General features: G+C 40.5%; 1 protein-coding gene and 1 long non-coding RNA gene across 5 annotated transcripts in view; one reads left to right on the top strand and one right to left on the bottom strand.

Annotated features, from left to right (window-relative positions):
* Positions 1 to 21,676, bottom strand: part of LPIN1 (lipin 1) — a 156,600-nt gene that overhangs the window by 68,478 nt on the left and 66,446 nt on the right. For 3 of the 4 annotated variants that reach the window (XM_042439753.1, XM_042439707.1, XM_042439727.1), the window contains exon 2: positions 9,865 to 9,921. In XM_042439753.1, coding sequence (XP_042295687.1) covers positions 9,865 to 9,921 — 57 coding nt within the window. Of the gene's footprint in view, positions 1 to 8,521; positions 8,631 to 9,864; positions 9,922 to 21,676 lie in introns of those variants that run through there. The other variant, XM_042439717.1, reaches the window with a different exon arrangement.
* LOC121915457 lies at positions 1,960 to 18,167 on the top strand. The gene is made up of 3 exons (XR_006100717.1): positions 1,960 to 2,050; positions 14,911 to 15,203; positions 17,838 to 18,167. It is a non-coding gene; the product is annotated as an uncharacterized LOC121915457 (long non-coding RNA).

Here is a 21,676-nt window from a genome sequence, read left to right as displayed (position 1 = left end):
AAGGTGCTTGTGATGACTGCTAAAGCCCTAAATAGCTTGGGACCTCGATCCACGCATGTTCCTGCCGAGCATTAAGGTCTACGTAGCCCCAAAGACACCATACTTCCTGTGTTACTCAGGCTACATAGGTGCATAAGCCCTCTGAGAAATCCACTAACAAACATGAACATGAGAATTTGGTGCTAACCACAACTCCAGGTCAGCAGGATTCAGTTTTTAGACGATAGTGTTAAGTCTTGTACCATGAATGTCCTTCCTCCTCTCTCTCAAAAAACCAAACCAAACAAAATCATCCTACTACACAACTGAACAGCCTCAGATATATAGGCTGCTGATGTCAAAAGTGGCAGAATAAATTATGAAAAGGCTCAGTCACACTTTCTGTATTCTGCTCATGCTGCTAAGTCAGCCAAGTAGGTATAAGATCGCTTGAACTAGTCTGTCTGGTTGAGTATAACTACAGGAAATGGGTAGAGGAGGCACAAGCACCTACTGTTCTCTTAATTGCTTGACAAAATTGGCAAGCAGAGTAAACAAGTGAGATGAAGCTGGACATTATAAAATACACAAATTGGTGTTCATGGACCCGTTCTCCTTTTTCTGATATTCCCATGCAATATTCACATTCACAAACATTTGATTTCATAAATCTGTTAGTAGTATGACCTGTACAACTAATTTGTAATACATGCTAAATAAATACAGCATACGCTGTACAACTAATTTGTACAACTAATTTGTAATACATGCTAAATTCAGCATACTCTGAAAGCCGCAAGGGAGCGTGCGCAGGAGTGTGCAGGGCGCAAGGGGCGGCACGTCCCATTAAGACTAATGGGGTGCACGCCCATGGCTCTTGTGCACCACCACGCTGCCACACCACCGCACCATGCACGAGCCCCATTATTTTCAATGGGCCTCAAGCATACACAGTTTTTTTATGCAAGGGGGTCCAGAACGGATCCCCCGTATTAAAAAAAGGGTGCACTGTAGTATGGTGTATCATTATAGTTTCTTCTAATTGTCACACATATAATGCATACTAAAGAATACAGACCCAACTTTAGCAAAGCTGAATGCAGATACACTGGGGAGAGTTAGCAAGAGTTTGTGTGTTAACTATGGTTCATTGCAAAGGCCACACAGAGATAACCAAAGAAACCTTGCCTGTTCCCCTCTCTCCTACCTGTTTTGTCAACTCCTGCTTAAAGGTGGGTAGCTAAGAAAAGAAAATCTGGGGATAGGCATGGTTACAGGTGGAGACATTACAACAATTTGTGATTTTAACAAGCCAGAGTTCATAAACCAATAACAAAGAATGGTTTCAGATTATGGTCTGTGGCTATTTAACAAACAATTTATTAGAAGGTGTGAGTTTGCATATCACAACAAGCCACATTTAAAAAAGCACACCATGGTTTGACACTACATGCAAACATAGGCTGCTAATTCTTGGCCTTTTCTCAATTTGGTTTTTTCCACTTTCCCATCAGTTTGAAATGTCTGAAACTCCTACTGATCACATTTTCTCCTCCAGAAGTTAGCCAGCTTGCTTGTTTTAAATTCAAAGCATGCATAAATGTTTCAGTTTTTTGGTATTTCAAGTAATGTTCTTACCTGATTCCTTAGATACTCCATGTGTCTAGCACACTAGCTTTTCCTGTAACTAATGCCTATTGGAGAATGACAAGCTGGTTGGGCCAGTCTCCACTTGAATTCTTGAGCCTCATGAACTTTAACCCTCCATTTCAAACTCTCCATTTGAATCTGTCTATTACAGCCTTCTCCATTCTGTGATGATTATAATTTCTTTTCCGAAATCATGTTTCTCTTTTTCTCTTTTCCTTCTCCCTACACAAACATACCCTCCACACCTCCTCACTGCCTATGGCTTATGAACAGCCTATTGTTAAAAGGATTCATTATGGCATCATCTCTATGACACTTTCAGAAGCACTTGAAATCAGAGTTACTAGAGGAAAGGAAGAAAAGAGGTGAAATGAAAGGGAAATGAGAAGATGGGCAGATTTAACATCCCAGGAGCTGTTAAGTAAGTATCAACTGTAGGACTAAGGAGTTAGTGTGTTATGTTCCTCAAAAGTTATGAAGCTCTAGGGACAGTACTAAACAGCTTTGAGTGAGTCAACACTGAAGTTTGTTATGTGCCTCCAAGTCATTTTTGATGTATGGTGACCCTTAGGCAAAGCTATCACAGGATTTTCTTGGCACATTTCTTTAGAGGGGTCTTGCCATGGCGATCGTCCTAGGATAAAAGAGTGTGACTTGCCCAACGTCACTCAGTGGGTTTTGATGCTCGTATGGGGAATCAAATCCTGATTTCCAGAATTGTAATCCAATGCTCAAATCAGTACAGCATGCTGGCTTGAACCTACCCATGATAGGGTCTCCCTAGGTTTGTCATAAGCTGGAAATGACTTGAAGGCATGCAACAACACTGAAGAGAGGGTGTCTTTTTAATATTGTTTTATTTTCAGATAAAGATGAAAATCAGCAGTGCTTAACAGCATGCAGTAAAATTGCTGGTTTTGCAACAGATTCTCAGAAAGCAGCTGTTGACCACCTGAGGCCACAAATTCTGCATAACCTCAACCAGAACCCTCACTCACCCTTCCTTTCTGATCTCAAAACCCATTCCAAAATGTTTTCCTATTCATCTCTCTGCATGGTGAGCATTATAGACTGAAGGGGATTTTGGGAGCTCTAGTCCAAAAGAGTTTTTGGACTTTTCCAAGCTCAAGCAATAGCCAGGGTTGGCATCCTTCAAGAATTGGCTAGGTTGTTTTTAATGTGTCCATCATAACAATGCTTTCCATAGTCCTTGATATATATATCCCACTTTTCCCTACAATGAGACTCAAGGAGCTGACAAATGGATTAACTAAAAAAAGGTGTGGTTGAAAACAAAAATTGTAATAGTGAAACACAAATGAGTTAAAAGCAATTTAAAAGAACATCAGTAAAGAAATTACAGAACCCAGCTGTTAGAAGTTTTTTTTGCAGCAGCCAGAACGCTCTACCAGCATCAAGAATTAGCCTTCTTTAGAAGAATACCAGAGCAACCTCCATGAAAGCTGTGTCTCCCAATCCCCACTAGATGTGACTTTTGGGGGCTGGTGGGACTGGTGAAAAGTACCTCCTCTTAAAGATCACAACACCTAGGCACATACATGGAAGAATGCAATCCTTTAGGAAGTTGATTCCCTTCTGACCCAACCCCAGTCACACCTTCCAAAAGAAGTGAAATAACAGTCTTCATGATGTGACTATGACTGTTGAGATATAAAAGGTTGCTTAATTGGAAATAGCATTAGATCATTAATATTGGGAAATTATTGGTATAGGTTGAGTCCCTTTAATGTGAAATGCTTGGGACCAGAAGTTTTTTTGGGTTTGAGAGGTTGGTTTTGAATACTTATATTTGCATAGCCCCCAAGGTACATACATAATGAGATATCTTGGACTTGGGAGGGACCCAAGTCTAAACAGAAAATTCATTTATGTTTCATGTACAACTCATTTACCTAGCCAAAGTTAGCTTTATACAATATTTCTTAATAATTGTGTGCATGAAACAAAGTTTGTGTATGTTGAACTACGAGAAAGCAAAAGTGTCACTATCTCTGTCACACACGAAAAAAGTTTTTGATTTTGGAATATTTTGAATTTCAGAATTCTGGATAAGTGAGATTCAACCTGTACTCTCTTCCAAGAAAGGTTTTCTTTAATCAAATATCTCATTTCTTGTACCTACACTTGCATTTGGTTGTTGTTTATATGAAAGATTAGTTGACAACAACAAAGAGGATAAAACAACAGAAGAAGCCACTGAGTGCATGCCAGTCAAAGCTTCCTTTGTACTTTCTAAGGCCTTTATACTGTACCTGCTTTTTTCCCCAGGGACTCTTTTCCCACAACAAGTATAAGAAAATACTTCCAGATGTTGATAAGGCCTGCTTAGGAGCATCAAAGCTATTACTTATCTTCAAAGCACAGTCTGAGAAAGGAAATATGCAGCCTGTTTGTATGCCTGTTACTCTGAAGTTGCCCCATTTTATTAAGTAGAGCCAACTTCCAAGGGCATCAGATGGCAGCCAAAACTTTGCTGCATTATCTGACAAATAAAAAGTAGCAGCCGTTGTCTGTGGAACTGGACAGAGGAACTGCACAGTAAGATAATTTCTGACGATTCCCTGCCCTTGTAATGCCTTTCTCTTTTGAAGAGTTCTCCACACCAGAACACACAAACACACACACACACACAACTAGTCAGCTGCCTTAATTCCTGAGGGCCTTATCTCCCTCTAGGGAAGATGCATTCATAAGGAAAACTGACTGCTCACGTTGATATTTGCACTCTGTTTTTCAGGTTATGACAAATGTTAAATAGCTTTGTTTTCAGGGCAACCAATTATTGGTCCAAGATACATATATTAGGCATTCTAACTAAAGTGGTGAAAGAAACAGAGTGAATAGGAAACGGCTTGTGTGCAACCTAAAGGAGTAACAATTATAAGGACATCACATTATGAAATTTTACATACATTCAGCCATGCAGCTAAATACAACAAAATCAAAAATCTACAAAACAGTGGTACTTTCATTGGGCCAACAAAAATGTAGAAAACACATCATGCAACTTTTCAAAGCTTTACTAGCTTCCTCATCAGGCAAAGATATTAAAATCATACAGGAGAAGAAAAGTGATGATGTTAGAGTCAGAGGCCTACATTTTGACTCAGATGTTACTGATATGGTCAGTGAAGATAATCTTTGTTGTTGTGTGCCTTCAAATCATATCTGACTTATGGTGACCCTAAGGGGTTCTCTTGGCAGGATTTGTTCAGAGGAGATTTGCCATTGACTTCCCCTGAGGAGGCTGAGAGAATGTGACTTGCCCAAGGCCACCCAATGGGTTTTATGGCCGAGTGGGGAATCGAACCCTGGTCTCCAGAGTCATAGTCCAACTCTCAAACTGTGATGCCACACTACATTAGAGGAACCCTGCGTGCACCTAACTGCCCCTTTCTTAGGCAGTGAATGTTAAATTTCTTAAGAAATCCCTGGACTGTTACACCTGAAAAAACTTTTAGGTGCTGTATAGGTAAACCTAAAACAGTTTATGGGTTCCTCCAGACATGTGTTCCTGTAATTCTTGAGGAGAGGGGAGTTAAATAACCCAACAATATTTAGGTTGTTCAGTACTGTTTTCTGGAAATTCCCAGCATCAGCTGGAACACTGGATTTATTTTTAATCATAAGATATATCAGAACCAAGAGGTTTCCTCCTCTAGTCTACTCCCTGTTTTTTCTAAGAATTAATGTTATAATGTATCAAAAAAAATGGCACTTTTGCCCTATCATAGTGGAAAGGAGCAAGGTGAGTGAGAGAAGCTGAAAGGTTTGGAACCGCAGGCCCAGCCTGGATCATAGTCTCTTCCAATGTTTGGGAGTGGTTGTTTTTTTAACCAGAGGATGGTTTGTTGGGATTTTAGCCTCCCTGATTTAAATTTTTCCCCTCATAGAGTTATATATCCCTCCCCCAACAAGTCAGCATTTCTTGAGCCGTAACTGGCTGGCTCCAACCAGGCTTGCCTAGATCCTTTCTTTACATAGTCCTAATATAGATCTAAATCAGTCGTTCCCAACCTGTGGGTCAGGACCCCTTTGGGGGTCGAATGACCCTTTTATGGGGGTCGCCTAAGACCATTGGAAAACATCTATTTAATTACAGTTATAAAGTAGCAATGAAAATAATTTCATGGGTTTGGGTCACCACAACATGAGGAACTGTATTAAAGGGTCGCGGCATTAGGAAGGTTGGGAACCACTGTTCTAAATAAAGATCTCCAAAAGAATTAAATAAATGGACATAGAGGTGACATCAATTGACAAAACCTAGCAAAATTCAAGGACACATGCTGTGAAAATCCACACTTCTTTAAACCAATCTAGAAGAACTCTAAAACCACATAAAATCAAAATCAAAGCTGTAGTCCAGTAGACTAAAAACTAAAGCATCCAAAGAGTGGACCTCAACGATAGACAAATCCGAGTAAACAACCTGGGTGAACAAGTTTTAAGTTGACACAAAAATGAGAGCAACGTTGACATTAGTTAGGCTTCCGGGGTGAAGTCAGTGCACAGCTGTGGTGCTAAACCCCACTTGGTCTCAAAATAAGAATAAAAGTTCTGCTACTTTTCAGTACTTTTTACTCTCTTAGTATTATGTCTTAGCCAATGGCTCTGGCCACATGGAAATCCATAAGTGCTCCAAGGCATCACATCAGTTTACTTTGAGGATTTTTGTGATAAAACCACATCCACATACTCAGAATAGTTTCTCAGCCATCAAGGTTAGAAATGCTTTTACTTCATTTGTCCCTGTATATATCTACACGCGACTTTTAACCTGTGATTAGACCAGGAAAAAAGTTGGCAATACTTATCGCACAACAACACCTCTAACCCGTAGCTGCTGTGTCCCTTTCAACTGAAGGGGGAACCTATCAATGACCTCCCAATTGTGCAAGTCCCCAGGTGCAAAACATTGTTGCCAGGGCAGTTGCAATATTGACAATCACATTGTGTCAGTGTTTCCTCCTCTTGTCCTATCCCTTCTTCCTCTTGCTATTCCTAAAGCAGCCGGATTTCCTTTATTTATTTTCTATTTCTTTTATATATTTTTTTTTTAAAAAAACTTAAATGCAGTAGCAGAGCTCCAGAACTGTATGAATAAAAATAAAAACAAAAAATACCAAAAAACATGCTGAGTAGGACATAGGGCAGGAAGATGAAAATAAAGGGGGAGTCAGGAAGAGAGTGTGACGGCAACAGCAGCCCCAGTTGTGCGATTGCAAAGCAATGCGACAATGGCTGCTCTGAAACTGGTATGTTTCCAATTTTTTTAACCGATGCGAGTGATATGAGAACAGGGCTCATGTAGTAATCTAGTAAGAGGTTTTATAGCACAATCCTATGCATTACTCAGAACTTAAGTCTCAATAGGACTTACTCCCAAGTAGGTGGGATTGCTACCTAGCTGTCAGTGTTCTACAAAGAATTCTGGCTATTACAGTCTGCTGAGGATGCCAAGAACTCTGTTAAGCATCTTTAGTCTCCATCCAATCAGAATTATAATTTCAACGCAGTTCCCTGGAGTGAAATAATTATTTATTTACTCCATATTTATTTTGTGAATGTATAGCTTGCCCTTCAGGGAAAACTCTTACAAGGTTATTTACAACAAATAAGAATGTTTATTAGATCCATTTAATTCTATACAGCAGATAAGCCTTTAGGCACCTATGATGAAAGAAAACAACATATATTGTTTATGACAGACTTCTAACAGACTGATAAACAGCATAAGCTAGGGGGAAATGAATGTATAAACACATTTTTGCTAAAAGCAATATGACATATGTTTGTGTGAATTCAGTTCCAGCCCCAAAGTCAGATGTTTTCCTTGAAAACAGCTGTTGAAGTGTCTGATCCACATACAAATTAGCACAATTTTCTTAAAGATAATGCAATACTACTGATTTGCATTCATTTATGTACGTCACATTTAAAAGCTAACAAAGCCTAGGTCACTCAAAAACTGTAGACAAGACTTGTTTAAAGGACAACAACGGTAACAACAAATAAGTAAGCAAAAAGATTTACTTATTTATTTACTGATTCAATTTGTATTCCACCTGAAGCTGGTTTACATGGATCTCTCCATTCCTTTTCCTTTTGTCCTTACAACAAACGTGAGATAGGTTTAAGCTAGGACATTGTCACTGACTTGGTGTCAGTCAATGTACCCAATGAATTTAATAGTTTTATATCCTACCATGCTCCCAAATATGGGAAACAAGGAGGCTCATAATAAGATTACATAAACAAGTGTAGTTAAAACATAGATCAAGTTCAGATATTAAAGCAACCCTTTCCTTTCCTCAGCAGCCAGTTAGAATACCTGAATAAAATACAACTGTCAGCAGAAATAAAACAGGAAATATAGACTGCCAACCTAGCTTCCCTGGGAGTTCCAGAGTTTGGGAGGAGGCACCAAGAAGGCATTCTCAAATGTCTTGACCAAACATATCCATGTGGATGATGGGACTGAGAGAAGAGCCAGCCCTAAAAAACTCAAAGCCAGGGCAGGCTCCTATGGGAGAATGCAGTTTCTAAAATCTAATTCATATAGAGCTTTATTAATCACAACCAGCATTTTGAACTGTGCCTGCAAACAGCCCAACAACCAGTGAAGCTGTTTTTAACAAGAAAGCTATATGCTCTCTGCAATTGGGTTTGGTCAGCTTTCTAGCCCTGTAGCATTTTGGACCAGCTGAAAGCTCCACATAGAACATACTACAATAGTCCATGGGTGTAAGCATGAGATGAATTTTCCACATTGCCCAGAAACATAACAGACAATGGCAAGATCAAGCCACATTACAGTACCACACGCACATATACGAAAGGTATTTAGCAGAAGAAAACAAAATCCTACCCATAAGAATCCTAAAGTCATCTCTGTATACATGTCTGCTTCCCAGTTGAACTCTTCATCATACAGACAGATCCCTTCCATTGCCCTGACAATCTATAATCTAAATAAGGCTAAACAATCTTTCCAAGTAGTTATCAATGGTGATGTCAGATTGCCACTCCCCTTGAACCATTAGCACCATCACTCTGCCACCAGCCAAGGTAGCATTGCACAAGCACCTTCACTAAAGATCACTAGGAGGATGGCCTTCCCTCCAGAATTTTTATTGGTCTGACCAGTAACATCATGTTTGATCTGGTATTTAATAACAGTGTCTGAAAAAATCAATCAACACTAGATTTATTACAGATTTGCTAAAGAAAGTCATATCTTTATGTGCTTTTCACAAATAAGGGTTAGTTCCTGGCAGCACCAATTAAAAGGATAAGGTAACTTCCATTGTTTCTAGGCTGAGAAAAAAATTCTCTCTCTCCCCCATCCAGGGTTCATGATTTCTCATAACAGAATCTGGTAACCATAAAGACTACAGTTACTAATCTTACCACATTTACTTCAGAACCTCAGACACCAATATGACTTTGAACAGTTTTTACTTTGAACCAATCCACCATATTACTGATATGTAGCAGTCATTCTAATTTCCTAGTCTTCCCCTAGTTAGCCAGGTCATTTCGATATGACGTCACCTTCCTCTGTTGCAGAGGTGGGAATCAACTGGACCTCCACATGCTGCTGGACTGCAAGTCCCAGCATTCCTTACTACTTGCTATTCTGGTTATGGCTGATGGAAATTGCAATTCACCAACATCTGGAAGTCCGTATGGTTCCCATACCTGGTCTATCAAATAATGCATGTGACATCACTGACAAGAATAGCATATCCCCTAATCCCATCTGCCTAAATCCAGTATGCATAAATCACTTCCAGATGTGTTTCAGCATCAACATTATAACATTGGAATGGCTATTTCTACTATTTCTGTTTTTCTGTCCTGTGATGAAATGACTGGGCCATAAACTGATCAGGCCACACAGGAACCACATCGAGTGACAAAGATGAATCACTTAGATGACTTAACTATATAAAGGAAGTTTGCAATCAGTCTAGCTCCTGAATTTATCCTACCTGACTGGTACATTCTAATCTGCTTTGTTTATGAATGTAAGGTGACAACATCATAGGCAAAGCCCTGTAAAATTTTCTGGGATATCTATAGTCTCTAAAATTTACTGACCATGGCACAACTCACTGGATTATCACAGACACCACAATGCTCACAGCTGTCTTCTCTTGGAAGAACAGCCATGGGTTTAAACATAAACCCTAAAGAAACCATACTCACATTCAGGTTACGGGTCCAGACACTGCGAATCCATCCTGGATCTTTCATCAGAGGAATCTAGAAGCAAAGAGAAATAATAATTAACACCATGATTCATTCATCATTACAATGGGTATTCCATCCATCTGTGAACAACATCTGGAGACTCTCAGCTCCAATACATATGCACACCACACACTTGCTCTCCAGCAGTTCCTGCTTCTGCTAAGTAGTTTATGACTATGAGACATCTACTACATCTGTGGACACCCCTCCTCCAGCAGCTGTACTGTCTGAAAACATTAGGTTGGATCCAGAGGCTTTTCCCACTAGTGTGGGACCATTCCATCCATGACCCCCAGCACCATCTCCCGCCATGTTCCAAAAGCTCCCATAATCCCCCAAGGAACATTTTCAGATGGTACAGTTGAGTGCGGATGGAAGCCAACAATAATGACATTTTACGTCGTTCTACAAGTGGAATCGCTGTACTATTCAAAAACCTATTGCAGATGAAAGGCATTGTTCTATTAATGGGAAGACAAGGTTTAAAAAAGTAGTTGTGTTCATAGAAAGTGGGACACCCAACTGGGGATCATCCATAACAATGGGCTGCAGCAGGTAGATGAGATCAGTGACAGTCACTTGTTGTTGTTGTTTTTTTAACATGAGAGCAACACTAGAGATTGATCCATGTTATGAGTTGTAACAGTGCATCACTAGTGTTATGATCAGAGGATATTCCAATATCTGCAGATAAATAATTTATTATTATTATTATTATTATTATTATTATTATTATTATTATTTTGCATCTGCACGGTTCACTTAACATTTGGGTCCATGTTGATTATACTCATAATGTTCTTTTTAGACTACTCCTTACATATATATTTTTTTCCTAAAGGAAAATACTGTTAGCACAGTAAGAAGATAACTTTGTACAAAGAAATCAAACAAATAAAGCACTTTTAACCCTAATCCAGATATAGTTCTTAAAAACTTGCATTGCATGACTTCTTTTGGTGATTTCTGATCTCTTGGGGATTCCACTTCATTTCAGAGCATAAAAATGCCTTTGTGGCCCCAGAATGAAGGTTATGCCACAACCCCCCAGATATCTCCAGTCAGAAAACATGTGTTCACATGGGGAACAACATTTGTTTTCAATAACTGGTAGACATAGGCCAAGAGTCTCCATCAGGAGATATGCTTATAGAGGTGCTTTCTGCACCGGCATTTGGGACGTCCTCCGGACATCCCATTTTAAAAAAGGGGCGTCTCTTATAGACGCCCCTGTGCCTAGTACGGACTCCGTCCGTACAAGATGGCACCGGCCTTTCTACATGGCCGGCACCATCTTTGCGTACTGGACGCACAGCGTCCAGACGTGTCGCGCCGCTTGTGACGTAGCGAGCGCGCCCCTGGCGCCTCGCTACGTCGCAAACGCGACTTGAAAAGAAGCTCCATTTTGGAGCTTCTTTTTTCTGTCCGTGCGGGAGTCGGGCCGTCTGAAGGCTCCGGCTCCCCCGCGGACCTACTGGCGGCGGCGGCAGACCGCCGCAAAGCGGCGGTCTGTACCCCACCATAGTTATATCTGGGAGAGCCAACACGGTGTAGTAGTTTGAGAGCTCGACTACGACTGTGGAGACCAGACTTCAAATCCCACTCAGCCATGAAAACACATCTGAGATGGACAAACCATATGTTCTCAGCCTCAGAGGAAGGCAAAGGCAAATCCTCTCTGAACAAATCTTGCTAAGAAAACCCCACAATAGCTTTGCCTTAGGGTCACCATAAGTCAGAAACAGCTTGAAGGCATACCACAACATAGTTTCATCTCTGTAAGCAGACCAGCCCACAAAATGGCCATCTCTATGGTGAAATAAGTGGGGATGCACAAGCTGGATGTTCTGTGACAGGTTTATACAGGGAGCTCCCTGCAGATGATGTCCTTGAAGCATCAAGAGCCTTTAGCTTTTCTCCTTGAGTGTAAACATGACTAGTGTTGCCACTGGTTGGTTGCAGATGTTGTGCTTACTTTCACATTCCACCAGATGTTACTGACTGGAATATTGGACCATCAGTGTTTGGGACTCTACCTAAGAATCTAGGATCCAGATAATGTAGCACATTCCAAATGACATCACTTTTTGTATAGCAGTATTATTCAGATGTTTCACCAAGACATAATAATGTTGTTATGTAATAATGGATGATGATGATGAAGAAGAAGAATACTTTTCAAACCATATGAATTCCCCCAGGTAAAAACTAGAATGCATGTGGTCAAGCAACATCAGAGTGTGGTCAGGATAGCAAGTTATTAAGGAGGAAGAACAAACAAGCTAAGAGAGGCTGAAGCAGTTTGCTTTTGTCTGAGCCTTCTGGGAAGGACAAGATTCCACCCATCCTCTCCTCTCCCCCTTGCTGATCAGAGAAGAAATTACTTTTGCACTTTAAACTCAACCTGCTGTAATTGAAGTGAGCTGAGGACAAGGGGGGAAAGTGGAAGGAAGAGAAAGAAACAGGGACATTTTAAAAGCAGCTGAAAAAGTGGGATGGCAGAGGATTAATCAGGACTTTCCTTGCCAGATAGCTGGATGTTTCAAACACTGGCCTGCCAGATGCCTCTGGGAAGGTGGCAAGCAGGGTGGGACGGAGCAACACCTTTCCCTGTGGTCTGTCTCATATCTGATTCTCTTTCTCATTTAGCTATCCCTTCCCGACTAATCTATGCATACATCTCAGCCTCTTTGCCTATTTCAGCAACACTCAGCAATGTGTAAAATACTTTTCAGGCATGGCCTTAATTTATCATCTAAACACAGTGCCTCAGCAAATCAGACTGTCAAACCTGGACAGTAGAAGGCAGGGCAAAGGGGGCTATCAAGCAGAGGAGGTTCAGTTACCTCTTTTGATAAACAGCGAGATGGGGAAAGCCCTGGCACACATATCATTCAGACATACATTAAGAGGGAAGGCTTGCCAAACAGCATTTTGATGTGCTGAGGAAGCATAATAAATCCTGATAAAGATCATTGCCATCATCAGCAACCACACACATTTCTGCCCACACTTAAACAGCAGTGTCATGAACATTACAAAACTGTCTGAGGCACCTATTCTTCCTGTATTCAAGTGGAAGAGATTAAGGAACCACAGAATTCACTTAAGTGCTTCTTAAAGATTTTACCGGAAGCAATTTATTCTAAACATCATTTAAACATCACCTTATATGCCTTCATCATAAAATGGTGGTTTTAAAATGGCAGAAAATCTATTGTGCACAATTGCCAACACTGACTCCAATACAGTAAATATTGGTATTAACTAGTGGAAACCGAAATGTCAGCAAGTTGCACAAATTCTTTGGGTAAGATCTAGGGAGATTTCCAGCCCTCTTGATTTGAACAGCCAACTTAATGTCTGTGCCCAAGTCACTGCTTTTAGAAAGGATATTACTTAAACATACTTTTTTTGCTATGTAGGGTACATTATTTGAGCCAGAGCATTGGACACTGGGAGACCAAGGTTCAAATCCTGGCTTGGCCATGGAAACCCACTGGGTGACCTTGGGCAAGTCACACACTCTCAGCCTCAGAGGAAGACAAAGGCAAATCCGCTCTGAACAAGTCTTCCCAAGAAAACCCTGTAAAAGGGTTGCCTTAAGGTTGCCACAACAACACTCTAATTTAAAACAGCATGAAAAGATAAAATTGTCTTCTCAATGTGAGATAAACCCAGGCAGACAGAAGATTAAAAAGGATAATTTGTGCGGTCACACCAGCCATGAAATGAACATGCCTCCACTTTTAGATTTTATCCAAAACATTTATGCAAAGCAGATGTAAAACAAAGCAAATGACTATCTAAAAATATCCCTCATGAACACAAATCTGTCTGTGCTGGTCTCTTGAACAGCTTTGATGGCATAACCATAAGCAATTATGAAAACTGGGAGAGTGGAGGACACTTTACCTAGGAGCAAAGAGCCTTAACCCCTTCCTTTCCCCAAGAGACTGCCTTCTCACAGATTACTCCACATGAAGGCACTTATTCAATTAAAGAGGATTAAAAAGGATTGGGGCCCCGCCAGTGTCCTGTCTTTGATACTGTGCTCATCCCAGTGCCACCTTATTGGTTTCTCCTCAGGTCAAAATATGACTGAGGAGCCCACATTCTCTCGGAGACTCCTCAGTATGTACTTACAGCCTCCATGAGCAGAGCCAGCTCTCAGTTCTATTATTTATCTCATTATTTATCTCTGACATGAAGGTTTAAGGCGGAATCTAGTGAGCAGCACAAACACAGTAGATACCAAGGTGGGAAGCATGCCACCAGCATAGCCCTACTTAACCAGGGGCTGTGCAGCACATTTTAAAATTTGCAGATCTTTCAATCACATGAGTTTTCAAGCACTACAATATACTTCCTGCAACTAAATGGTGTATAATATTAGAAATTCAGGGATCTAGATAAACATACATATATAGATATATAGACACACACGTATATGCACACATAATTACACACACACACATGCATACATACACAGTGCAAATGGTTGGAGGTGGGATGTTGACTGTGTCACTCCCCTGTATATGACAGCATCACTAAGAGTACAGTCCATGTTTCTGAGGAAATGAACTGTAGTTCACAAGAGCTCACTCAGTATTAATTCATGAAACTCTTGGTTGTTTTGCTGCAACAGATCAACACAAATCAACCCCTTTCAAAGATTACCAAAGTTAAGACTTTTAATGCAACATTGATTTTAATGGATGCTTTTTTATGTAATATAAAGCAGATGGCTATTGTAATCCTTTTCTAATAGTGATCTACCATGAGGGGAGAGGGTTTGGGGGTTTTTGGGGCAAAGTCTCCTCAAATTCAATCTGCTACCTTCTCCACAGTCTTATCTGGTTGGTTGTTTTGGGTGGGTGACTGTGTTGTGTGAGATTATGAAGGTCTTCAGAATGAAATGAAAATGTTTGTTTTAACTTAAATTGTAACCAGTCATCATTCTATAATATATGAACCACAGTCGCCCCTCCTAATTCGCAGATCTGAGATCCGCAACCTTGAAAACTCACAGAGGGGCAACCTCCGTTATTTCCAGTGGGATGCAACCCATTCAAGCGTATGGGGCTTGGATATGCGCTAGCCTCCGTTTTCGCAGGAGGGGGATCCAGAATGGGTTCCCCGTGAAAATGGAGAGTCATCTGTACATAAGACACCTGCAGCATGTGCCACACTTACTTCCTCCGCTCCCTGGTCTCTCATGCAATCAAATTTGTTTCTTCAGGAATTTGACTGTTTATAAGAAGCCCTCAAGTAAGCTCACAGATGCAAATAAGGTAAGGTATAATAAATACTATGGTACACATTTTCAGACACAGTAAAACAAAGAAAACAAGCTGTAGGAGATACAAGAGATAAAAAGACACACAACATGACATTAACTACTATTAAAAATCCAAGGAAATAAGACACACTGCTTATGCCTCATGCATGTAAGAAAGTAATGACAGTATCAGAAAAATGACTGAGATCCCACATAGAGGAAACATAACATAACTTTACCCTCAAGGTGCACAATGCCAACTTGTTAGTTACATTATTTTTTGTGGGGGTTTCGGGCTATTGTTTAGACAAATGTGAAACCAAATGTGCGTGCACATCTACATACGCCATGCAGATTTGCGTATGCAGATTTGCAATGGCACCACATTCTGCACTGGACAAAAACATCCAGTGGCTTCCATGGGAGAATTATGGTCTGTAAAAAACACCAACAAGATTCTGGTCAAATATATTCAGGGACAGACAATACACAAGCTTTTACCAAAGAGAACGGGTTTCAAATCCCTACTTTGCCAGGGGTGACCTTGGGCAAGTCACACACACTCAGCCTCAGGGGAAGGGCAATGGCAAACCTCCTCTGGACAAATCTTGCTAAGAAAATACCATGATAGGGTCACCTTAAGGTCTCCATAAGTCAGGAATTACTTGAAGACACACAACAAGGCAGCTTCCTACACTCCTACTTGCCCTGATGTTAGGAGGAGTGAATGGTACTACTGGCTTGTAGTAAGAATCAAGGGTGCTCATTTCAAAAACCAGACACATGATGGACCACTCCTAATGAATAGCCCTCTCCTTTTCCATTTCTGCCTCTTCATCTCCCTCAAAACAGCAAAAAAAAAAAGCATATAGCATTGGAGGGGTCACGATATATTAACTGACTGGAACAAAAAATAGCAACAAAATCAATAAGTTTGTTGGAACTTTTTATCTGTTTTCATTTGTAGAAAAAGCTACACAGAAATAAGTTGAACTCTGAGGACTATTTATAACTGTGCAGTATCACAAAATACATACATTGTGGGCCTAGTTCTGTTCTGTGTGGATTCTATATCAAAATAGTCTCTAAGGAATTAAAATGCCCCCTTCTAGAGCCTGAAGATTACTTAATGGGCAGATACATACTGAGTAAAGCCAATCATTAGCTGGCAAAATATGAACACTGCCGTGAACTTCAGTGGAACATGGTTCAATGGAAAAGAATGGGCGTTGTGTGAGAAAAATTAAAAGGAAATGTCTTGGACTAGCTCCTCAGTGGAAGCCCCCTGGTAAAGTGCCTTTTGGTGGGCTGCCTTTTGTACTAGCAGTAGAAGAAACATCAGGCAGCTGAGGCTGGGAGCCACCATTTTAATTTTCCAAAATAATGCAAAACTCCAGGGGGATTGTAGAAAATCAAAATAGTAGCTGTATTTCAGAAGCAATGCTGGAAACATTTATATGCAAAACACATTGTATTTATGTTTAACATATGAGGCCTCCATCTTAATTAGGGCTTATTTATACTAGTGTTTTGTGCTGGGGAGATCCAGGAGATTTGATAATGCATTTGAAAATGCAATACTGAATCTGACCCGAATTTAAGTTCCCACTAGGTTTACCCTGATTGAATCTCTCCAGCGCAGTTTAACCCTCTCGAAGCTCACACTGACCAAACTAACGATTCAGAATGGATCCTCCATATCGATCACATTCGATCATGTTCGGATCTTTTTTTCCCCGTCAATCAAATGATGCGCATCTACGTCATTCCACTTCTGTTGTCATCCTTGTTTTCCAGTGTTAATTCCTCCCTCCCCCTGGCTACCATATCACTCTGCTGTTTCTGCCTATGAACAATGTCCAAGATGTCCTCCATTTTGAGCAGAACTAAGAAGCACACATTGTATATTTATATCAGCTTTTATTGGGGCATGTCCTCCATTGCCCTTGCACATCCTCCATTTTGCGGTGCCGCATTCCTCTTCCCCCTGTGGGGACGATATCTATCTGATCACCCTGGGATGAGGGCAGGGTGAACAGAGCATCCTCGTTTCCCAGGACCTGCCCTGCATTTCATCCTCCTGCCCAGGAAAAATGTCCAAATGCCCTCTCTTTCCATGAGTACTTTTAGCTTTTATTGGGGCATGTCCTCCATTTTGCGGTGCCCTGGGATGAGGATGAGGATAATTATGGGGAAACCTTTCTTTCCACTCTGGTCAGGGAGGCCCTTGGGCTCCACAACCCTGAGCTCTGCCACTAGGGAGGGTTCTTTTTTTGGAGGGATGCCTGGGGTGGTGGGCTGACACAGTGTGAGTGTGTCTCTGTGTGTCTGTGTATGGGGGACAGGGAGCATTCCTATTGGTGGCACTCTGATAAAAAAACATTTTTTTAAAAAACAAGGAAAAACTTGATATCGGAAAACTCATACTAAGGGGGATTTGATACAGACTCACCCCAATCTGGGTTGGAAAACCCCAGTTCAAGTGTGAATGACCCATGTTTAAACCAGTTTGCAACCCAGCTTATAGCGTAGTGTGAATGACCCCTTTGTCTTCCAGTTTGCTCTATTTGACATCCTTTCTTCAACTGGTCACACTCCCTTACACCTAATCTACTCTGCTTCTTCCTTCATGCTCATCCTCAAAAAGCAGCCACCCAGAGTTCCTGGAGGGCAGAGGAATGTATACAGGGGGCCTTCTGAAGTTGTCCAAAGATGCCTCATCCTGGTGCCAAGCCCATATACTATTCAAATACACTTCTAACGCTCTGGAACAGGAACTACGACTGGGAACAACTTTGTCTCTTTAAGAAAGGCAACAACAGCAGTATGTCCCAATAAGTTAGGTAATTGTACGGCCTTTAGAAACAGCATAGTGACGTTGATTCCGCGAAAACAACACTGTACATTCAGTCTCAAAAACAGCTTTCTTTGCAAAGTGTGATATAACAGGCCAGTGACAAACTGGGCAAGTTGCCGAGGGTTTGAGGGCACAGTTGAATGCAAGTTGACGCTCCTTTACAATGTACAGCTATAAATAACTCTCCAATAGGGAATCTCTCTCTCTCTCTCTCTCTCAGTTTGGGACAGAGCCACCAGCCACATGTGAACTAAGAATATCAGCAGGCACAGTATTTACCATACTACATTTATAAATTGAGTCATATAATGCTTCACATTCATGCAAAAATATCTTCATGGACCCATCCATGTGAAATAAACTGTTACGACTGAGTATAGAGGAAAGTCAACACGTGTACCTAAGAAAAATGTGGAATATCTATTTCCAGATTGGGGTAAAAACAAACTATCCCAAGTAATCAAAAATTGGTTTTCTTTTTCTTTTTAAAAAGTTTCCAATTTATTCTCTCTTTCAGACTTTCTTTTCTAGCTTACCTGAAAGAATAAATTGGAAACTTTTTAAAAAGAAAAAGAAAACCAATAATCATCTTCCAGATTAGGTAAAAAGTCCCAGAGTTTGTTCCTGTTCTTTCCAATTTTATACTGGGTTAAAATAAACTGACCTGGGAAGCTAGTGTAGAAAGTCTCTGATCATACTGTGGGCTGACAGAAAATAGTCTGGGATGAACAAAATATGTATGGATCACCAAAATAAAATGGGGAAGAACAGGAAAAACATAAGGGACTTATTCATTTTTAATCAGTTTGAATGTTTCATATAGACACTGGATGTACAGGCAGAGCTTTACTTATAATTTTCAAGCTACCATTCCCTTTGGTAATGAGAAAAAACCCATAAAATTCATTAGGTCACCATAAGTCAATAAGCAACTTGAAGGCACATACACAGACACACTTATTTGCACTGGGAGGATGGTAAAGGGGAGCTGGAGAAACATAGATTATCGCACTGGCTGTTTCCCCCCGATTTGGGCATGTGCTGAGACTGTATCTTATCGCAAAGCTCCATGACCAGATTGGAGTCATCCCATACCAGATTCTGACTTCTCCTTTACTTCTCTAAAAATTGGACTTTTGCATTCTTAGCAAAGTAATGGGAGAAGTCCCAATCAGGTACGGGATGCCTCCAATCTGGGCACAGAGCTGTGTGATAACACAGGGTCCCAGCCCAATCTCAACCCCTGCTCAGATCAGCGCGATAATATCCACAGACTTTCAGTGTCAGGTTGCAGCAGTGTGTTTGCAGTAAATAATGCAATAATGGGAAAGAACAGTTTTCTGCTCTAGCTGATTCTACTATACCTACGTGTGCCTGCCTACATTAGGCAAAGTAAACAGCAGTTGCCTCCCAAATTCCTTACTGAGTATGTGCAAATAGCAAAACAGAGAAAAGGAGAGAACAGATAAGCCTGCCTCTCCAGCTAATCTCAGCATTTTAAAAGACAAAAGCATAGATCTATAGGTTTGGCCACTACACTGGAAATGGAAAGGTGGAGGCTGGTGAAAGGAAGAAATACAAATTTCTGGCTGAATTTTTGAAGAAGCCTTCAAGTGATCTCTAGAAGATTCAGAATATTTTTGATTACCTATGCAAGGGTTGCCAGACCTGCTTGTTTTATTTCGCATGTACATACTGTATGGCTAGCTTTGAATAAAATGTTTGCTAAAACATGGACCTGTGTGCATGTCTGAGAGAGAGGGAGGGAGTGAGGGTGAAAACTATCCCAATATTTTCCATGTTATTTTTGCATCCGGTACTAAATTTTCTGTTAAAGAAATAATACACAGACACATTTCTACTTTGTTACCTGAGATATACCTGTACCTGAACTTTACAAAGTTGTATTAGCAATCCACAATATTCCATCTCTATGGGAGTTCAGAAGGCTAGGTAATAGTCACAGGATATGATTCATCTGGATACCACCACCACCACTGTAGTCATGCGGTTTAGACACGACATCCATGCATGGAAAGAGTACAAGGAACTGCCATTTGAGCCAGAGATGAAAGGAAGTTTCACATGAGGCTTTTGTCACGCTAGAGGTTAAAAGGCGACACTTGGCAGCTGTTATGTTTTTTCTCCTTAAAAGATTTCCCAACATAAGGAGAAATTGGGAGAAGTGGTGAAAAAACAAGGGAGGAAAACAAGTGACGGAGACAGGCCGATGCTGTGATTAAGGCCCTAATCTGAAACCGCACTTTAAAAAGATGTGTTTTGAGTTCTACAGATTAACAGCACTAGGGGATACTTGTTTCCAGAAATCTGAAGCAGGAATAGTGTACTTTTGCTGTCTGCTGGAGTGTGTAAGTTGTGCTGCCACTTACATTCAACCTGTACTTTTCTAAATAAATACAAATATTATAAAATACCATAGCTATCCAGTGATCTTATTCCAAAGGGAAGAGAACCTGAGTGGATGCTATACTTCTGTAATGTTCTGCCACTCAGAGAACAGAATTAAACAAACTACAGCCTGACTTCTCCAGTTGATCCCAATTAGAAATGTACCATTAAAGCAATGGAACTTATTTAAGTGTTGAATTACCATGATGCCACTGATTCATTAGGCCTGTTCTAGAATGGATTAACAATAGGCTTCATGCCTATCTGTACTAGACATGCTGGGGTATTGTCCAAATAAAATGCCAGTGTTCAGTGACGTTGTGTGGGTATTTTTTCAAACCTCCACCTTGCCTTCAATATAGTACAGCTTTGTCACCGTCCCCTGAATATTCCATTATATGAAACAACTGTAATAATCTAAGCTATGGTGTGTCAACAGCCTGGAATGTCCACATGTCAAATGAGAAAAGTATCTGAGGAGGTCCTAGAAAAACGTGCTCTGGCCAACTGTTTTGTGCTTGTCAATAGGTGAGACTTCATTGCATAACATTCTTTGCAGTATTGATTTCTGACGCAGCTATTCTGTTTGTGGATGATGCAGGAGTCATTTATTGTCATAGAGCCGTTGGATAATCCCTTTCTTTTGTTACAACACATGCAACACACTATGTTAGGAGGAAACTGTGGATCATCCAGATCATAAGAACATATTAACTACAGTCCATGAACTAGCTCCTGGCAATTTATTAACATTCTTTGGCCAAATTGTATAATCTGTATGTGTTCAGTAGACTAACCTCTCCCTGTATTGATTGTGGAGGACAATGAATATATTAGGTGATCATAAATAATTTATGTGTGAAATCTCTATCAGAGAGAAGTTAATAAAATTCCACACTTTGGAACATGATGGGATCAGGTTAGACACAAAGTAATAGGAAGGTTAATAATGACCCTTGGTCTTAACATTTAATGTTCAGTCTGTGAAGAGGGCTAGAGTAATGTCCCTTGTGTTCCAAGGTGCCCAACAAGGAGCCAAATTACCAAACTGAAGAATATGTTTGACAATGATTTACTTATTCTTACCACTTCTGAACTTTGTTGGCAATTAAGTACTGTATATCTGAAATTTGTAGATAAAGCACAAAAGAAATAAAAACCCAGTCAAGCTGGTATGGCTTGGTAGTCTTTAAAAGGGAAGGAAGGGAGGAAGGAAGGAA

Source organism: Sceloporus undulatus, chromosome 1 (assembly GCF_019175285.1).
Source record: "Sceloporus undulatus isolate JIND9_A2432 ecotype Alabama chromosome 1, SceUnd_v1.1, whole genome shotgun sequence".
Lineage (NCBI taxonomy): Eukaryota > Metazoa > Chordata > Lepidosauria > Squamata > Phrynosomatidae > Sceloporus > Sceloporus undulatus.
The sequence above is the reverse complement of the archived record's forward strand: the minus strand, read 5'-3'. Positions and strand labels throughout refer to the sequence as shown.